This window comes from Rhinopithecus roxellana, chromosome 10, assembly GCF_007565055.1.
Source record: "Rhinopithecus roxellana isolate Shanxi Qingling chromosome 10, ASM756505v1, whole genome shotgun sequence".
NCBI classification, from domain to species: domain Eukaryota; kingdom Metazoa; phylum Chordata; class Mammalia; order Primates; family Cercopithecidae; genus Rhinopithecus; species Rhinopithecus roxellana.
In genome coordinates, this window is record NC_044558.1 from 100,713,654 (window position 1) to 100,733,632 (window position 19,979).

The 19,979-nt window shown below is 45.3% G+C and overlaps 1 protein-coding gene and 1 pseudogene across 5 annotated transcripts in view; one reads left to right on the forward strand and one right to left on the reverse strand.

Annotated features, from left to right (window-relative positions):
• The first annotated feature begins 1,213 nt into the window (after window positions 1-1,213).
• Window positions 1,214-19,979, forward strand: part of APPL2 (adaptor protein, phosphotyrosine interacting with PH domain and leucine zipper 2) — a 62,315-nt gene continuing 43,549 nt past the window's right edge. For 2 of the 4 annotated variants that reach the window (XM_010375350.2, XM_010375352.2), the window contains exons 1-2: window positions 1,214-1,512; window positions 9,235-9,333. In XM_010375350.2, coding sequence (XP_010373652.1) covers window positions 1,459-1,512; window positions 9,235-9,333 — 153 coding nt within the window. In that variant the 5' untranslated portion in view covers window positions 1,214-1,458. Of the gene's footprint in view, window positions 1,550-6,749; window positions 7,014-9,234; window positions 9,334-19,979 lie in introns of all 4 variants that reach the window. The other 2 variants (XM_030938302.1, XM_030938303.1) reach the window with 2 other exon arrangements.
• Window positions 4,958-5,574, reverse strand: LOC115899880 (annotated as a pseudogene). Its single transcript, XR_004059464.1, has one exon. The product of XR_004059464.1 is annotated as an interferon-induced transmembrane protein 3 pseudogene (transcript).

The following is a 19,979-nucleotide window of genomic DNA, read 5'->3' on the forward strand; positions in this document are numbered from 1 at the left end:
TTCAAGTGATCAGGCAGCATGCCACTATACTAGACTGTCAGAGGTGTCAGCAATGCAGCTTGCGTCGTGATATACCGAAGGGGTCTCTGCAGAATGTAGAATTTGTATATTACCATATCCCCTCTGTTGATTTTGGTGATATACATACTGCCTGATTTCTTTTTTTTTTTTTTTTTGAGACGGAGTCTTGCTCTGTTGCCCAGGCTGGAGTGCAGTGGTGCCATCTTGGCTCACTGCAACCTCTGCCACCCGGGTTCAAGTGATTCTCCTGCCTCAGCCTCCCGAGTAGCTGAGATTACAGATGCCCGCCACCACGTCCGGCTATTTTTTGTATTTTTAGTAGAGACGGGGTTTCAGCATCTTGGCCAGACTGGTCTTGAACTCCTGACCTCCTGATCCACCCATCTCGGCCTCCCAAAGTGCTGGGATTACAGGCATGAGCCATCGCGCCCGGCCAGTCTTACTGACTTCTAAAGAAAGAACTTCGGAAACCCTTGCCTTCCGTATAAAAAGATGTCAAGTTCCATTTGCCAGTCTTCCTCCATCCCTCTCCCTTCCTTCTCTTCTTCCTCTAGCGTTTACTAACTGACCCTGAGCAGATCACTTATTTCTCTGGGTCCCATTTTCTCATCTCTAAATGACAACACTGAAAACTAGATTGTCTAGCCCTTCTAATTCTAAACATTTGATTATGAAATTCTCCAAAATGACAAAACATAAACCAGGAGGACGAGACCTAATTATAACCACATCAAATAGCTGCGGTTTCCATAGTGGTTATTTCTGATTATCACAGACGAGTCAGTTATCCAGCTTTTCTCCTCTTTTCTTTGTTCCCATAGGAGAGGTGACCTTTTTGCTCTCAAAGCTGTTTCAGGGGCGTCGAAGTTTATCTAGAAAAAGTGGTGTGGGAAGTGTGGGTTTTTCCTTCCATTAAAAGAAAAAAATCTGTTCGCTCCTTTGACTCAAAAGGCTTTCTGGGTAGCCACAAGCAAATAAAACCTTATCTTTCCACCCTCGAGTTCCTCTTTTGGACTTCATATGCACTGACTTGAAGGGCCTTCTGCACAGAACACAAACACCCGAAGGGTTCCCTCAGCGTCGTAACTGACATCCAGAGACCACAGCTCCCCACCAGCCGCCGAGCGCAGGCGGAAGCGTGGGAGCCACATTTCCGGTGCCCGGACCCGAGCTCACCATACTTCCGGTTTCCCGGCCTTGCGCTCGCCACACTTCCTGTTGATCCGGTTCGGCCGGGGGCTGGGTCGGGAGGAGGGCCTGGAGGAGGGCTGGCGGGCAGGCGTCGGCGGCCACTGGCCAGGCGTGGACACGCGGGGCCGCCGCGGGCACGGAGTGTCCGCCGCGTCGCCCGAGCCCAGAGCCCGGGAGCACTGTCGGCCGCCGCATCTCCTGCCCTCTGTCCTGCCAACCCAGCCCTCGGCTGAGCCGCACCGCACCATGCCCGCCGTGGACAAGCTCCTGCTAGAGGAGGCGTTGCAGGACAGTCCCCAGGTACCTCCCGCCGCTCCGGTGCCCCTCGCCCTAAGGGGTAAGGCCGAGGAGGCCCCTCCAGCCCCGAGGTGGAGGCCGCGCCCCCGGCCGGGCAGCCGCGGTAGTGCGCCCGGCCCGCTCGCGGCGCCTCCCCCCGGGTTCTCTCGGGCTAAGGAGGGGGCGGGCCGGGCCCTGAGTCCTGAGCCGGGGCAGAGCTGGGGAACTGGGAGAGCGCCCCGCGGCCGGAGTCCTGATGTCGTGACCCGCCTCCAAACTCAGCTGCAAATGAGAGGCTGCGAGATCTAAACTTTGACTCCATTTAGTAGCTGAGTGCCTCAGGAAAACCACCTTATTGTGCCTTAGTTTTGTCGTCTGTAAAATAGGAATAATAATTGTGCCTGCTTCATAGGGTTGTTGAGAGAAGTCAGTGAGAAACACCTGTAAAGTTGTCAGCAGACAACGTCTGGTACAGAAATGAGTCAGTCCTATTACTGCTACTCCTAATGATGTGATGAGACCTGTGCCAGCCAGAATGAGAGGCAGAGAGCCTGGATCTCTTTCCTGGCGGTACCAGGCCTCCTCTTGGCACAGGTTTCCCAATAGTGAAGAGAAAAATACAATACCTGCCCCATTTGTCGCACAAGGGAACTTCATTAGCACACTCGAGATGAGAGTCAAGTCCTTTGAGCTCTGCCGATGAAAACTGGTGTGTAAATATAGCAAATGAGTGCAGAATGACATTAGTTCATAATTCAGCACACCTTTCCCCAGGGGTCTTTTGTTCTCCTTTAACATTTCCCCAGCTTCAGACCTACACTCCTGGTTCAGCATCCCAGGTTTATTTAAATAAGTGCCTTTATTTCCTAGTGTCTCAACTCTTGAAAACTTAGAATGAGATTAACCTGTTTTCGTTTCACGCTTTCCCCTCTTTTGGGCTTCCTTCCCTTTTTCTTCTGAGTGAATAATACCTCCCAGCATGATCCTTGTATGGATTTACCTACATCAACAGTTCAGAATAAGTCCAAAAGACTGTATGCATAGGTGTCTTTTGTTCATTTCTTGTGATCCTCCTAGTATAGATAAGTAAGGATCTGGAAGCAAGCTGTGATTTGTTTTTGTTTTTGGTAAGTTTGCATCCATTGGACTGACTTTTTCAAGGCCCTCTTTTTTATATAGCTGTAGTCTCCTGGCATTTTTATCAGGCTAAAGCCCTTGGTAGAAGGTATTTCGTCCATGCTCATACCTGTTGTGTGGAATCTGAAGATAGCAATGTGAGATCTTAAATGATCACTTTGAACAAGGATCTCTGTTTGCCTTGCACTTGTGGGAACTGAGGTGCACAGAAATATCCTGCTTTTCTGGCCGGGCGCGGTGGCTCAAGCCTGTAATCCCAGCACTTTGGGAGGCCGAGACGGGCGGATCACGAGGTCAGGAGATCGAGACCATCCTGGCTAACATGGTGAAACCCCGTCTCTACTAAAAAATACAAAAAACTAGCCGGGCGAGGTGGCGGGCGCCTGTAGCCCCAGCTACTCGGGAGGCTGAGGCAGGAGAATGGCATAAACCCGGGAGGCGGAGCTTGCAGTGAGCTGAGATCCGGCCACTGCACTCCAGCCTGGGCGACAGAGCGAGACTCTGTCTCAAAAAAAAAAAAAAAAAAAAAAAAAAAAGAAATATCCTGCTTTTCTAACCTACATGGTGATGCCTAAGCCAGGTTACAGAGGTTATACTGATTCTTGATGTTGTCCTCACAAACAGATCACATTCTTAATTTCCAGCTCTTCCATAAAGGAATATACACTGTTTCTGAGTGGCTTAAAGGATTTTCCCAGCTGTGAGGAAGTAGACAGGACTGTGGACCAAGTCAGGAGACCTGGGTTCTAATTCTGGCTCTCACGCTCACTTAGAATGTGATGTGGGTGAGTCTCTTCGTCTCCACCCTGTGGCTGGCTGAGTTTCCTCATCTGCAGAACATCTACAGAATGAGAGACGGGCCGGGGGGGAGCAGGTGATCTTCAAGGTACTTTAGAGTTAACATTGTGTCATATCTACATGGTGTATAACTTGGAACTTGTATGTGGCAGAGGAGGTTTAGAGACATTATCACTCTTATTTAATATGTTCCTTTTAATATAGGAAGTTTATTTGTCATTGCTTTTGAGACGTGGCTGTCACCCTTAGGAGGGCTCTTGATGATGCTGTTGTACAGAATGGAAACTGACTTTAAGAAGGTATTTAATGATCATCAGAGCATATTTATGTACTACTCTCTTGTATGTGACCTGTGTCTAACGTAGGTTTATTCTCAAGGTGACTCATAGACTTGGAACTGGAAGGAATCTAATCCATCCCCGTCATTTTATGTGCAAAGCATAAAAGCAATAGCAAATGCCTGTCTCATGGATTTTATGTGCCAGGGACTCTTCTAAATGCTTTACATATATTAACTCACTTAATCCTCCCAGCAGCCTTGAAGTATGTTCTCTATTTAAATAACTAAGAAGCAGAGAAGTAATTTACTTACAATTATACACCATAAAGTGACAAAGCCAGGACTGGAACCCAGGCAGCTTGCCTGTACTAGGGATATGGTTCAAGTTAGCCCAGTTATCTAGCACCGGACTTTTCTGTCATCAGTAACCTAAAATGTTTCACTAAAAGGAAAAGACCTAACAAACCACCTATTGTGTGTTTCTTCTAGTTTTATGAAGAGTAATTTTGAGAGTTGCTTCAGTAATGTGATTGCACAGGATTAATTAAATGAACACCAAAGCTTTTGTAATTGAACTGAGTGACCCAGGAAGAGCTGAATAGCAGTTAACTGACCTTAGACACATCTATTCATGGACTCCTTTTTAGTTTGCAGTGCTGCACGATGCATTGTAAAACTAGTCTGTGTGCATACACATGCATTATTTCTGCTTACCTCTCATATATGGGAAGCAGAACATTTTAGGGATTAAGACATCTGTCTCTTGCTGTTTAGAAGCCTCTGCTCCCTGCCTGGCACTACTGGCTGTTGGGAATGTGATGACAAATATACCCTTGACTGGTTCACAGTTTGTTCCAGAGACAGATAATGAGGCAACAGTTCCAGTACAGTGTGAATCCTGCTGCGATAGGAACACAAATGCAGCTTTGAGCTCCTGCAGCTTATTCTTCAGGGGCTTATTTTCTTGTCCTGTAAGTAGTACACTTTTGAGATAAGGTGAAGACAACAACACTGTTGCTTGTTCGCTTTGTGTTCTGTTTCTTTTGCGATTGGCATAACTGAAACAAAGAAATGAAAGATGTAATTCTGAGGTTATGCAGTTGAGTGGCCCAGCTGGGAACAGCACTCTCCAACCAAATCAGGGCTTTCTTTCCTCAAACAAGGTATCTCAAAATGTAACTTGATGGTTTTGTATGTCTTCATTGTGGAGAGGTTTTGTGCTGTTCCTCTTTTTTTTTTTTTTTTTCGCAGCAGCACCAGAAACATGTACACTTTATTGAATGCCATTGTAGAAAAGTGTGTGAGGATAAAGGGCTGATACAGGACTCGGCTCCGGGGGGCAGGGCGAGGAATGGAAGGAAGGTGGAGCACGTGGGACACAGGTTATGGGCGGAGCTGCTGGCCTGAATGATGTCTCCTGATCTATCGATGGGCTTGGTAGATCAATACTGGGATGACAATGAGCAGAATGGTCATGAGGATGCCCAAAATCAGGGCCCAGATGTTCAGGCACTTGGCGGTGGAGGCATAGGCCTGGGCCCCAGTCAGGTCGCCAACCATCTTCCTGTCCCTAGACTTCACGGAGTAGGCGAATGCTATGAAGCCCAGGCAGTGGGGGTTCATGAAGAGGGTGTTGAACAGGGACCAGGCGACATGGTCGGGCACGGAGGTCTCGCTGCGGATGTGGATCACGGTGGACGTCGGGGGAGCAGGGTTGTGGGGCGCCCCCAGCACAGCCACCTCCTGCTCCTCCTTGAGCAACTCATAGTTGGGAGGCTGGCTACTGTTGACAGGAGAGAAGAAGGTTTGGACCGTGTGGTTCATGGTGTCCTGCGAAAGCCAGCGGTGGTCGGGTTAGTGGGATGGTTCTCAGTTCCTCTTTTTGTTTATAACCTATTTTTCCTTTCAATAGACTTGGTTCTTTTTTTTTTTTTTTTTTTTTTTGAGACAGGGTCTTGCTCTGTTGCCCAGACTGGGGTGCAATGGCATGATGGTGGCTCACTACAGCCTTAGCCTCCTGGGCTCAAGCGATCCTCCCACCTCAGCCTCTGAGTAGCAAGGACTACAGGCACGCATCACCACACAAAGCTAATTTTAAAATTTTTTGTAGAGAAAGAGTCTTGCTATGTTGCCCAGGGTGGTCTTGAACTCCTGGGCTCAACCAATCTTCTGTCTAGGCCTCCCAGAGTCTTGGTTCTTTTCACTAGGACATTCTCTTCCTCCACCAAATTATGGCGGTAAGAACTTTGTTTATAACCTTAAAATGTTCTTAATAGTTAGTGGTGTTAAAATTGGGCCATTACACAATTACACACTATTCTTGAGAATGTCTAGGAGTGTTTTATTAAGTAATATGCAGTTTCTTTAAGGTAAAGGAGTGATAGGGAGCTGAGGCTGTATGCATAGGGTGCTTGGTTTTGTTTCTCTGGCCGAGTATACCCTTAAGAGTGTTGGGCAATAGAAAATGGATGGAATTCAACTCCTGAATCTGCTGTTACCTTTGGCAAGTTACTCAATCTCTCTGAGGTTATGTTTGGAGGTATGTGAAATAAAAATAAAAATAGCTATTTAGTTGAGTTGTTAGGAAGAATAAATAACATTTGTAAAGTGTCTCCATGCTGGCATGCCATAGTAACCCCATAAGTGATTGCTGTTATCTTTATAAGTGAGATATACCAGTGTCTTTCTGACCATACTGTGGGATTTTGAGCTACTAGTGTGCTTTTGCTTTATTCTTGGTCTCATTCCTTCTTTATGTCTCAGAATATCCCTGTTGTTCCAAACCAAAGTTTGAGCAGACATAGTGTAGTAAATGTGGATAGCCAGTGTCCAAGGTAGCTGGTTCTATTTATTATATATAGAGCTGATCACTGCCAAGTTAAATTAGAAAGAGAAGACCAGAGTTTTCCTGTCAGTTCTAATGGTCATCACAGTCGCATGTCCACGGTATAAGGACAAAGGACACTTGTGATGTACTCAGGTATTGCGGGCGGGGGCGTGGTAGTAGCATCCAGCTCCAGTCTGCCCCTGTCTTGCCTCCCGTCAGGGCTGTAGGCTGTGGACCAAAGAGCGCACTCGCTGATGAGAGCCATCCTGCTGGTGACCTCAGTGCTGCTGACCTGGGTTTACATCCCAGCCCTGCCACATTCCTACAGTGGGAGGTTGAACACATTTCTTAACTTTGATGAGCCTCAGTTTCATCATCTGTAACATGAAGTTAATGGAACCGTGGAATCGACCTCGCAGAGTTGCTAAAAGAATTAAATGAAGTCACAGATGTTTAGTGCCCAGCACAGCGTCTGGCACACAGGTAGTATAGAGGAAGTGGTAATTTTAGTTTTCTTTCTACCTTCTTTGTGGAGGACATTCATGCAAGCCCTCTCTTTCCCTTTTTACCTCTTTTCTTCCAGTTTGTTTTTATCCCTAAGAGTATTAAAAGCAGTAAACAGGATTTGGCTAAATGGACATCAGTAGTATTTTTGAAAAAACTAGCCACAATCCAGTTATATCCCTTCTCATTCTCCTAAATCAGTGTTTCTAACCTACTGGTTGACATCCGTTAGTAGATTATGAAATCCAGTGGGTCACAACCACAATTTTTGTTTACAAATGGAATAGACTAAAATAGGAAAAAGCGACAATCTGTATGCATATTATTGATAAATATTGTTTGAGAAAACCTTTGTTCAGGTCCTGATATATTTCATACTGTGGTTGTGAACTTTTACAAGTTCAAAGAGCTCTTCTAACAAATTACGCACTGTACGAATTCTGTGTTGTTTTTCTTTCACTGAGAGCTTTTTTAAACGTGATGATACGGTTTCCTTATTCATTATTGCACTGTAGCTCTTCTGTGGATAAGCATTGGTACTGAAGATAGTACATTAGTCCTGGTGTTTTTAGCCCGGAAGACCTGGGCAAAGCGGGATAAGCATGCATTGCTACGAAGTGCATCAGAGTTTTGGAGCAGAGTCGGGGTAGATCATGTATGGTGGGAGGTAATGATCCCAATGCATAGATTCTTATTCTAGTTTTCTGAGGGTGCTTTGGGGTCAGTTACTATTCTCTTACCTGAAATAAGTTAGAAAAAGAAAAGGAGGAATTGCAGTTTATTTGCAGGGAAATAATGAGCCTTAGTGAGTTGTATTTGGTGAAGTGCTTTGATACCACCTCAAAGGCATTCCTGAAACTTTACTCTCCTTTCTCTGCCTAATGGGTTATATTTTGAAGTTGTGATCCAATTATTGCTAACATAGTATTTTAAATTCCCACTGTGCTGGGCACATTAACGAAAATCCCTTGAGTAGATCTGCCTCTGCGCACCTTGATTCTTGTTCGTTCACCACCAGTATGTAAATATTTCTCTAGTGCTTTTTGTGTCCTAAGCACTGTGGATGAAAATGATAGAAATACCTTTCAGCTTATGACTTTGCTCAGCTGCTTTCAGAGCACTGAGGAGTTTGTCTTCCTAAAAACGATAAACTAGCATTCTTATTAAGTTGCTATTAGAGTTTTATGGCCAGTGCTGCTATTGGTGGGCCCAGGGGATATGAAATTTCCTGGCCATGAGTTTGAAAATGGTAAAATCTAATTAAAAACAAGCAGGCCAGGCGTGGTGACTCACACCTGTAATCCCAGCATTTTGGGAGGCCATGGTGGGTGGATCACCTGAGGTCAGGAGTTTGAGACCCCAGCCTAGCCAACATGGTGAAACCCCATCTCTACTAAAAATACAAAAAATTAGCCAGGTGTGGTGGTGGGCGCCTGTAATCCCCGCTACTCAGGAGGCTGAGGCAGGAGAATCTCTTGAGCCTGGAAAGCAGAGGTTGCAATGAGCCGAGATTGCACCATCGCACTCCAGCCTGGGCAACAAGAGCGAAACTCCATCTAAAAAAAAAAACAAAGGAAAGAAAAGAAAAGAAAAGAAAGAAAGAAAGAAGGAAGGAAGGAAGGAAGGAAGGAAGGAAAGGAAGGAAAGGAAGGAACCCAAGGAAATCGTAGTACCATAAGAGGAAAGAATGACATACTCCTACACTCCTGCAAGACATCCAGGATTACAGAAGACCAGACTGCCGGTTCCCGCTGGGGTGCTCACACTATAGCTGTGCTAGGGGACCACATCCCAGGTACACAAATAGGCCTGACCTGTGTTTATCTTATGGACTTGAGAGGAGAGGCTGCCCTTTTGAACACTTTTTTTTATTGGATAGACTTTACTGGTGCTTAGGTAGGGGCTAACGTCAGAATAGATAATAGCCCTTCAGTCATAATCTTTTAAAAACTGGCTTTTCTGGCTCCAATTCTGAAATTGCCCTGACACTGTAGTCTAAAGGATTAGAAAGCGAGTTCTAAACCAGAGCTCCAGGAATCAAATGATACTGGTATTATCAATAAAAGAAGCCAGGGAACCAACAGGTACCTTTCTTTCCTCCCATTCTGGTTTCTGCATGTGTGGGTGTGTGGATCTTCTTCCTCCTCTGTAACTTTTCCACTTAGAAATGAAACTGACCTTTTTTCTTCTTTTCTCCCAGACTCGCTCTTTACTGAGCGTGTTTGAAGAAGATGCTGGCACCCTCACAGACTACACCAACCAGCTGCTGCAGGCGATGCAGCGCGTCTATGGAGCCCAGGTATGCCGCCACCTCTCCCCTGAATACTGCAGAGTGGGCATCCTGTCCTCTCATCCTGAACTTCCCTCAGAGGTTGAGAAATTGGAATCCGAAGAATATCATTTAAGACTTTGAGACAAAATCAGAATTGTTTTCTCACTGCTTTTCACCTCAAAAAGCTAAGGACAGTCTGTTCTCATTGCTTAAGAAAGAGTGATTTTTCTGTAATTAGAACCGTTAGAGACGGACCACATAAATGCTTCTAATTTTTTTTTTTAATTCAACCCAATGGGAAACATTTGAGTCTCCTCTTCCTACTTGTGAATAAGTGGGTCCAGTATTTTGAGACATACTCTTTGTCTTTTTCATAAATGGGCAGTCTCAGATGTCAGTGTGGGAGGGCGGAGATGTTCTTTCGACGGCTTCCTCTGAAAAGACTTGAGTCACAGTTCTGAAACTCGGGTGGCTTCTTTGTTTTGTGGAACAAATATCTCTGGCTTGCAAAACCATGCAAAAGAAATTGCTGAGTAGCAAAAGTGAATCTTTTTAACGTCAAGAAGGGCCCATGTATGTTGCTTTCTGAGCAAGATTTATGAGTTACTTAAAAATAAAATGCTTTATGTTACAAAGCATTGAACACATCACAATATTATGGTAACTGATCATTTTCATTATTGATTCCTTGCTGTCTTAAATCTTACGTGTTGATGTTTTTCTTTTTTTTTTTTGTGAGACGGAGTCTCGCTCTGTCGCCCAGGCTGGAATGCAGTGGCCGGATCTCAGCTCACTGCAAGCTCCGCCTCCCGGGTTCACGCCATTCTCCTGCCTCAGCCTCCTGAGTAGCTGGGACTACAGGCGCCCGCCACCTCGCCCGGCTAGTTTTTTGTATTTTTTTTTTTTTTTTAGTAGAGACGGGGTTTCACCGTGTTCACCAGGATGGTCTCGATCTCCTGACCTCGTGATCCGCCCATCTCGGCCTCCCAAAGTGCTGGGATTACAGGCTTGAGCCACCGCGCCCAGCCATGTGTTGATGTTTTTCTCATTAATAATCTCTTCAGGAATATAGGTTGGGCATCCCAAATTTGAAAATCCAAAATCCTAAATGCTGCAAAATCTGTAACACACAAACGAAATGCTCATTGGAGCATTTTGGAGTTTTGGATTTGGGATGCTCGACTGATACAGCAAATACTTCAAAATCTGAAAAAATCCTAAATCCTTCTGGTCCCAAGCATTTCAGATGCGGGATACTTCACCTATACCACATTCAGCAGTATATAGCTCTTACTAATCATATATAGTCATTTCTTATTACATAGCTCCACCACTGGTATTACTGCTCATTGGTTTATTAGTCATTTCCCATCCTACGGGAATAAGACTCAGTCCTTGCCATTGGGGAGCTGATAGTTGGGTTGGGAGGCAGACAAAGCAATTGCCAGAGAGCCTTAGAAGGGCCAGGAGAGGAGGGCCACCCAACCTAGTGGGGTTGTGTTGGGCACCCAACAGGAGGATGATTGTGAGGGTTGAGATCTGGTGAATACTCAATAGCATCCAGGAAGTTCCAGGGCCTTTTATGTTGATTACTTTATTTACATTCTCCTAACAACTCTGAGGTGGGTATTGTTATTGTTACTATGACTATGGTATTGGTCAGGAAACTTAAGGATGCTAATAGTGAGAAACTTGTCCAGGTGCACCCATTTGATTCATGGCAGAGCAAATCAGCTGGAGCCAAGCTGAGACTCTTCACTCCTAAGCATAGGGGAGGTGGCAGTAGACGTGGAAAGAAGCAGCTGTACTTGAGAGGTATTTAGGAGGCGGCTTGGTGATTGATTGGGCGTGAAGGGGCCAGGTGGTAAAGGATGAATCAAGAATGATGTTCAAGTATTCATCTGGAGCGGCAGGGTGAATAGATGGGAGAAGACAGGAAGAGGAGCAGGGTGCGTGTGAGTGTGTGTGCGTGCCTGTGAATGCATAACTGTTACGGGGATCCCTAACTGTAATTCTCTGTGGAAACACTGATTTTGAGGAGTTCATGGGACATCATAGTGGGTAAAGAGATCTTGTTGAAAGTTTGGATCCAGAGTACAGGGCTGGAGATATAGACAGGCAAACTATGCAGTAATGTATAAGTGTAACTTATTAATTAGAACTAGCTTTGGGCTGGCCTGGAATCCCAGCACTTGGGAGGCCAAGATAGGAGGATTGCTTGAGGCCAGGAGTTCGAGACCAGCCTAATTGATATAGTGAGGCCCTGTCTCTACACAAAATTTTTGTAAATATTAAAAAAAGAACCAGTTTCTTTTTTTTAATTTTTAATTTTCAGAGACAGGGTCTTACTCCATCACCTAAGATGGAGTACAGCGGCATGGTTATAGCTCACTGTAGCCTTCAACTCCTGGGCTCAAGTAATCCTCCTGCCTCAGCCTCCTAAGTAGCTAGGACTGCAGGTGCACACCACCACACCCAGCTAATTTTTTTTCTTTTTAATTTTTGGTAGAGATAGGGTCTTACTATGTTGTCCAGGCTGTCTCAAACTCCTGGCCTTGAGTGATCTGCCTTAGCCTTCTGAGTAGCTAGAACTAGTTTTAATGACCAGAAGAATAATGTGCTCATCTGTGATTTTATATGTTTTGTTAGTCAGAATTTAGAGATATGAACACTGTCAATTTTTAATTTGTTTTTGTATTTTTCCCTAAATATTCTAAATTTAAGAAAACAGGAGTGTTCTTACTGGGCTTATACCTGAAATTGCTTGCTATTCAGCAATTTGTATTTCATCACTAAGTGATTTGTCTCTTATTTAAGGCTTAAAAGCCCCAAGACATAAGAGACTTTGTCTCTGCTACTCGGAGGAGTCTCTGTTCTGCCTTTCGGTGTCTGTCAGAATCATTTACTTGGGGATATCCAAACACTGTCTCATGCATTTTTTTCTTTTGAGGCAGAAAATGACATTTTGCCAGAATTGAGTGGGTCTTTCATTCCTAGAGGCTGTAACCCAGCTTTTAATGTGCAGCATATGATCATCACGTGGGTTCTCCTACTGGCCAGAAACCCTTCCTCCTGCCTCAGCGTTTCCTGCAGCAGTGGCTGGAGAAAGTGCTGCCAAATTCAAGGACAGAGTCAAGCAGTGATTGGCTGTGTTCGGATTGGCTGGGCCAGGGGCGCTTGGTTTTTCAGGTTTATTTGAAAGCTTAGGGGTTTTGTTTTGTTTTTAATTGAAGAAAGAAATCTTTTCTGATTCCTTTTTTGATCTGTTTTCATATGTATATTTTAAGATAGTATATTTCTCAGAGTTTTCATTCAAGTTTTTTCCCCTAAAGTTATGTTTTCTTGGTTTCATTGCACGTTATTCCATAAATATTTTACACCTAGGCATGTTGAATTTGATTGATACTGTTTTATTATTTCCTCTTTAAAAAGAGATTCTCCATAAGATACAGTTTTTCATTATATTACCAAAGTAGGCATATGCTGCTGATAAATGATAAGCATTCATAAAACATTTTAATCAGACTACACAGTAAATTTCTGGATGCTGATTTTGCGAATGTCCTTCAGAGACCTTAGTTTTAGAAAGAGGAAGAACAAGAAAAACTAGAGGAAAACTTCTATGAGCAGTTTTGCTGATTGTGGCTAGTTTGGGAAAATTTTAAATTTTGTTTGGCTTAACCTCTAGAATGAAACTGTAGGCTCTAAGCTGTTTTCAGCATCTTACAGTAGTCCCTGGAGTCACATCTGGTAATAGTCCATTGTGGGTTCTTTGAATGAAAGAAGCAGTATACCTTTCCAATGCATTAACAGAGAACAGCCTGGTTACCTAGAACACGCTGTTTTTCAAACTATTGGCTAAATAAGTTAACAACTTCGGTTATATCTAAATAGATACGTATGCATATATATTCAGTTAATTCTGCTCAAATTTTGCATTCAACACATTGGAATTTATTTTCATTCTTTATCTCGGCCTGCAGGGAGGTTTAAAGAGGTTTACAATTTTCTAATCTTTTAAAATGGATTTGTTAGGGGCTTACCATGAAATTTATTTAGGTCATCTTGCTTCTCCTCTCAGCTGTTACTGAGAAAGTGGGGGCAGGGGTAATAATGTTCCTGGCCGGTAGGACAGGAAGGCTGTCCCCAGCAGTATTCATGAAACCTGGCAACCCTTGTAACCTGGCGTTCTCTTCCACCAGATGACAAACCTATGTGGTTGCTAACTTCAGTCTGTATGAGATTTTTTATTTTGTTTTTGCTATTTTTTTTTAAAGTAAATTTGGGATGGAATTTTTTTGAAATGAGAACCATGATTAAGACTCTCACTGTCCTTCAGCAAAGCAGGTTTGATTTAACACAGCTACATGTCTGCAGTTGTTCTTAACCAGAGCTTTCAGAATACAGAACTACTGATCTTGACAGCTGATCTTAAAACTCCTGATCTTTTTTTTTTTTTTTTTTTTTTTGAGATGGAGTCTCGCTCTGTCGCCCAGGCTGGAGTGCAGTGGCCGGATCTCAGCTCACTGCAAGCTCCGCCTCCCGGGTTTACGCCATTCTCCTGCCTCAGCCTCCCGAGTAGCTGGGACTACAGGCGCCCGCCACCTCGCCCGGCTAGTTTTTCGTATTTTTTAGTAGAGACGGGGTTTCACCGTGTTAGCCAGGATGGTCTCGATCTCCTGACCTCGTGATCCACCCGTCTCGGCCTCCCAAAGTGCTGGGATTACAGGCTTGAGCCACCGCACCCGGCCAAAACTCCTGATCTTAAAAGCCTGAACTGGAGGTGGGACTAGTATTTTCTCAAATTGGAGTAAAGACAGTGGGAGGGAATAGGAGTAAAGTATGCATAAGTTGGTGTTATAAAGAAGAAAATACTTTTCTTTAGAATGATGATATAGATACCTAGCTAAACAAGTGAATGTACTGACTGGGAAACCAAATGAGAGTAGTGAGCATCTAGGAGTGTGAGCTTGTCATGGGGGAAGGAGAAGCACATGGGAGGCAGATCAGGGTCAGAGCTGCGTGTTTTAGTAGTGACAATAGTGGCCTTCCTTAGGCACATAAAAGTGCCACACAATAGGCTGGGCACTCAGCTTTCACAGCAGAGGAGAGGTCTTTGTATAGTATGTACTTACAGATGAGGAAGCTAAGATTCAGAGAGGTTAAGTAGCTTGCCTAAGGTCACACAGAATTTTAAACCCGAATCTTTGACTGCAAAGCCTGCACTCACTCTTAACCACTGTACTTGCTCTCCTGACACGCTAGCCACCATTAATGGCAGCAGAGGCCAAAGAAGTATAAGCTTTTAGAGGCTCCTCTTGTCATTATGGAAGGACCACCCCTGTTTATCAGCCCACCGCTTTGTAATATGTTAGAGGCAGGACCCAGTTCCCTTTTGTATCACAGAGTAACTTTCTTGGTTTCATTAGTTTTTATCCATAAATGTTCTAATCAGTGTGTTTCAGCAGTCCTGAAAACCAGTCACATTGAGGCTTGTCTGACAGAGACTGGCAGGAGGTGCATATGTAGCTTAAGGTCGGAGGGAGCCGAGGGCCTGAGTGGCTCTTGGAAACGACTTCATAGACCTGGGTCCTGCACTTGGTCTGCACGTGGGATCTGCAGCTTTCCCTCATGCTGGCATTGGTAGCTTTCAGATAGCAATCTAAAAGCTATTGCGTTTAGATTATTCTGGGCTAGGCTCATTCATTCAGGTACAGGAGTTAAGTGTGTGACCTTGGACTTCACAGATCTGAGTTCCAGTCTTGGCTCAGCTGCTTGCTGTGTCACCTTGGGCAGGTCAAGCCATCACTTGATTGCCTGAGTTTCCTTATCGGCTAAACAGAGGCCATAAGAATACCCACCTCAGAGGGTTCTTGTGAGTGAATCGTGTTAAGACCTGTAAAATGCTAAGATCAGTCTCTGCTCACAGAGTGCTCTCAGTGTGAACAGAACCGTCTTCTGTTTTATGATGATAATAGTTACGATGGCACTATTCACTGGCACTGTTAATTTGAGTTAAATAGAAGTTTAGTCGTCTCATCCTTTCTTGAAGGAACAGCAGTATTTGCCGTCTTTGCCTCCTCGCCAGACATTTGGTATTTGTTCCTCAAGCCACCTCAGTCTGGGCTTGGCCTCCACCTTGCATGGGAGGCTGCTTAGTGCCTGGCTCACAGCCTCTCTCCACTCTGCCCGTGGGCAGGATCTGATTCTGCTAACAACACCCTCCTTGAGACTGTCTTCCATCGGTTCCTCTGACAGGCTGTCTCCTGGCCCCCTCCTGGGCTCTGCCCCTTGTTCTTGGTGGTTCTCTCCTGGTACCCTTTTGCTATGTATCCCTGAAGTCTTGGTGTCCTGCACAATTCCTTTGGAATCCTTCTCTGGTGAGTCTCTGTTCACTCCCTGGGTAGGATCACTTTAGCAACTGCCTGGCCATTTCTGAATCCTTTTCTAGCCCTTGCCAGTTTCCGAACTCTGGGTCTTTATTCAAAACAGTGTTTGCCTGTTGTCACTGTGCAGAGTTAGCTTTAGCTCTTTCCTGGGTGATTGCAGTTCTTGTCATCAGGAAGACATCTTCCCCCTTTAATTTTTCCTCCATACCACAGCTGGATTACTTCAAACCTTCCTGTCACCTCCTCATCTTCACATGCCTCCGTGGCTCTCTGTAACCACAAGGAAAAGCATAAAATCCTCAGCGAGTCACGCTAAATCCTTCATGAGCTGCCTATCGGCCTGCTCCTCTCATTTTATTTCTGGCTGTTCCAGAACATACCAGACCCTTTGCACACCTTCCACTCTGCTGTGCCACTCCTGCTGCCTGTTTCTTTATCAACCCCTTGCCCTGGCAGATGTCCTTCCTGGCCTCTGAGACTGACTGCAAGCCCGACAAAGTTTCTCTGACACCTTTTCTTCCTTCCTTCTCTCCCTTCCTGGCCACAGTGCCCTTGCCCTTCACCGCTGTGCCCGAATACCTCGCACACTTGTTGGTCAGAGCACGTAAGACATAGTGATGGGGTTTCTTGGTCCCTTCGTGGACTCTCAGCTCCCAGAGCTCAGAGTTAGATGTTGCCAGTGCCCTACACCATGTCTGCCCCCAATCAGTGTTTGGTGGGTAGCAGTCTGGCCTCATAGGTGTTGAATGAAGGACTGAATTTGGGACAGCCCCACCTAAAAGCAAGGACATCTCACAGCACTTTTTTGTCATTTCCAAATCCATATCCCCTCCTCAGTTCCTTGGCTGAAGGCACTGTTCTCCATCTGGCCTTCCACATGGGCAGCACAGTTCTCTCTGACTCCCCCGCCTTCCTCACTCACCGCACCCTGCTGTTTCTGCCTCAGGAACACCTCCGTGCCCTGCTCTGCACTTTGTGCCTCAGGCTCAGACCCTTGTTTATCTCAGCTTCTCCAAGTGGCCTCCTGATCTGTCCCCTTCATCTGTTCTCTCTCCCCTGTCAGTGTTTTCTTCCCACCACCACCACTCCTGGTTTCCTTCCGCCCGTGCCTGAGCTTCTCATGCTCCTGCCTGAGTTCCTCAGTGCTTCCCCACTGCCCCTGGAATAAAGTCCAGGTCCAGCAGGCATCCCCTGTGGCCTGCCTCACATGAAACGCTCCAGACGCGTTCTTGCCACACCCCTTACTCTTCCCTGTGTGCATCCTGCCTCGAGGGCTCGTGAACTAGTGCGACTCGTGACCGCCAGCTTTGTGGCAAACACTGGGTGCTGAATGTGACTTTGAACCTCTTGGCTCTAGGCAACATTTCCAGCCAAGTAGTTGGTATAGATCGATGTGGGTTTTCTCCACCCAACTCTCTAGCCTCTCCATTCATAGTCACCATGGCTGCTGTTGCACACAGAGGCCCCCGGGGGTTTCAGGTGACAGCTGCAGTTAGTTAGCTTTCTGTGCCACAGAAAGATAAACATTCCTTTGCCAAATGCCCAGTTTTCCTTTCGGGCTTGCTAGCCGCTTGACTTTCTGCCTTGGCAACAGCCCTGGGAGGTTGTGTTGAGCGTGGGAGATGCCGTCGGCAAATCCTCCTCAGGGTGTCCTTTTGAGGCTTCTCACAAAGCGGTGCATAGTATAAATGGCAGCCAGAGCAGCCCAGAGTGCCCAAAACAGTGCTGTTCATGGAACTCCATTGAGAATTCCCATTGTAGGCCACCTCTTTTGCTCTTCTACCCCTAGAAAAGTGTGGGACTTAGCTTCATATCTCTGGGCCCTTCAAGTCCTGCCCATCAGAGTATCGAGTAGGTACAATTTTGGACTTTAGATTGGAATAGCATAATAGTCAGAATATGGGCTTTTGATTTCGAGTCCTGCATTGAGTTGTTGCCTGCTAGTCACTAGTCACGTGGCTTTAGAAAGTTATTTATCCTTTCTGAAGCGTAATCTCCTCATTTACAAAATGGAAATGATAATAGTGTCTACTTCATGGTGCACTGTGAGGATTAAATGTGATGATATATGAAAAACATTTAATAGCAACATCAAGTACTTGGGACAGACTCAGGGTTAGCAGCTATCTTTATTGATGTTATTGCTAATATTTACTCCTCACTCGGGCTCCAGTTTTTGCAAGTCCTGTTGCAGAGATATTTTTGCAGCCTTACCTCACAGGGCACAGGGCGTGGATTCATTAGCTGATGTTGGTAAAGCATTTCCTACAACTTTTGCATACAGTAGAGTAAGTATGAGTAAGATTCAAGTTGATCTCATTTGAAAGACTTTTCACACAATGTGCTCTGTTCAGGGCCCGTGGCAGGCCGTGTTGGAAGTGTGTTGGTTTCCGATGAACTCATACTGGCTGCACAGAATCGTAGCTGGCCTTGCAGCCTGAAATATTACACTAGGAAAACGGCGCAGCATTTTCAAATGGTATTTCTGGGAGAGACCCGGAGAGTCTCGTTGTTCGAAGTCGTTTTGGAAGGCAGCTGTTGTGTGTTGCACGCTGTGCCCCTTCTTCCCTGAGCAGAGGTGGAGCTGTGTGGCTGTGTGGGTGGCACATGTGTGCCCTCCCCTTGAGCTTTGGGTACAGCCTGATGCTGGCAGTTCCCTGGCAAGTTTTCCCATTACATTTGGAGCACTTGCCAGTAAGTTCTGAGGAAGAATTCTAGCGGCCCATGGTCGTTGCTTGTTTGGAAGGACTGGAGGGTGGGTATATGTGTTGACCAGTCTCTGAAGGAGGCATATATGGGGAAGTGACATTTTAGAGTTGACTAAAATAAAGAAAAGAATGAATTAGAAGAGTAGAAGCTCCTGGGATCTGAAATGTGTAGCTTAAGAGAGCCTCATGCAGAGGGTGTGGCAAAAGAATGGGTATTTGAGACATCTGATGACAAAGCAGGATCAGTAATCCATGGCTCTTGGGCCAGCATCTTATTTTTGTAAATAAAGTTATATCAGAATGAAGCAACATTTACTTGTTTACGTGTTATTTCTGGCTTCTTTTGTGCTATAAAGCAGAGCTGAATTGTTGTGGCAAAGACCATATGGCCCACAAGCCAAAAACATTTACTCTCTGGCTCCCTACAGAAAAAGTTTGCCCACTCCAGTATAGAGCAGAGGCCTTCTCCTCTCCTGCCTGGTAGTAGAACTGGGGATCTTAGTAGCATTTGGGAGTGTGGATTTTAGAATCGAACAGCTCCGGGTTCACATCCCAGCCCTGCCACTCATCAGCCGTGTAGCTGTGCACAGGTGGCGTAACCTCTCGGTGCTTCAGTTTCTTCATCTGTAGAATTGAGTTGTTAATTAGAACCTGCTTTACAGGGTCATTGGAATTAGATGAGGTCGTGCATAGAATGCATTTAACATAGGGTCTGGCATGAATTAAGCCCTCTGTAAATGTCAGCTGCTGTTGTAATGATTCTGGGGGTCTGCAAATCATGTTCCACATGGTGCTGCTCTCAGGCAGATCCCAAGGTAGCTTGAATGAATCCGTCTGCTGCTAACTCAGGAAGGAGGAGCACAAGATTTTCAGTCATTGCCGAGTATCAGCCCAGTGAGTGAGATAAGACGTTTGTTCCCATGCACTCTGATCTTCAAAACAACACTGCTAAAGATGGTTGACAGGTAGTAGGCCCTGGCCAATCGCTTCGTATTGTATTTCATTTGTGATGTTTCCTTGTATGGTTAGGAAGGATTTTTCCCCTCACCCCATGATTTCAGGTATTGTTTTAAACTTGGAATTTACATGAATCTTCTAACCTTGTTCATTCATTCATTCATTCATTCATTCATTCATTCATCAAACGTTTGCTGAGAGCTTGCTGTGTGCTAAGAACTGTTGGACGTTCCTGTCTAAATGAAGGACATTGTGCTTGTGGCTTTGTCTGCTTGCTGGATTCTTGACTATGTGGCTAGAAGTCACATTTCTGGTTAGTTTTGAAAGGAGTCGAACACCAGTAGGATGTCAGAGCCAGGCACTTTTGTTGTATTTGTCTGACTTTTTTCTGAGGAAAAAGAGCCACATTTCCTGGTCTATTAATGTCTGTTCCTTAGAGCAGAGCAGGAAGTCAGGGAACAGGTTGGCTAGTCGTCTGCAAAGAGGGCCAAAAAAAGGTAGGATTTAGCTCTGCTGTATTCTGCCAAATAGGACTGGGAAAAATAAAATAACCCCCTGCAGAGCTCAGACCTTAGCCTTAAAGAAACAACCACCCCAGGAGAAATAGCCAGTGGAGGCC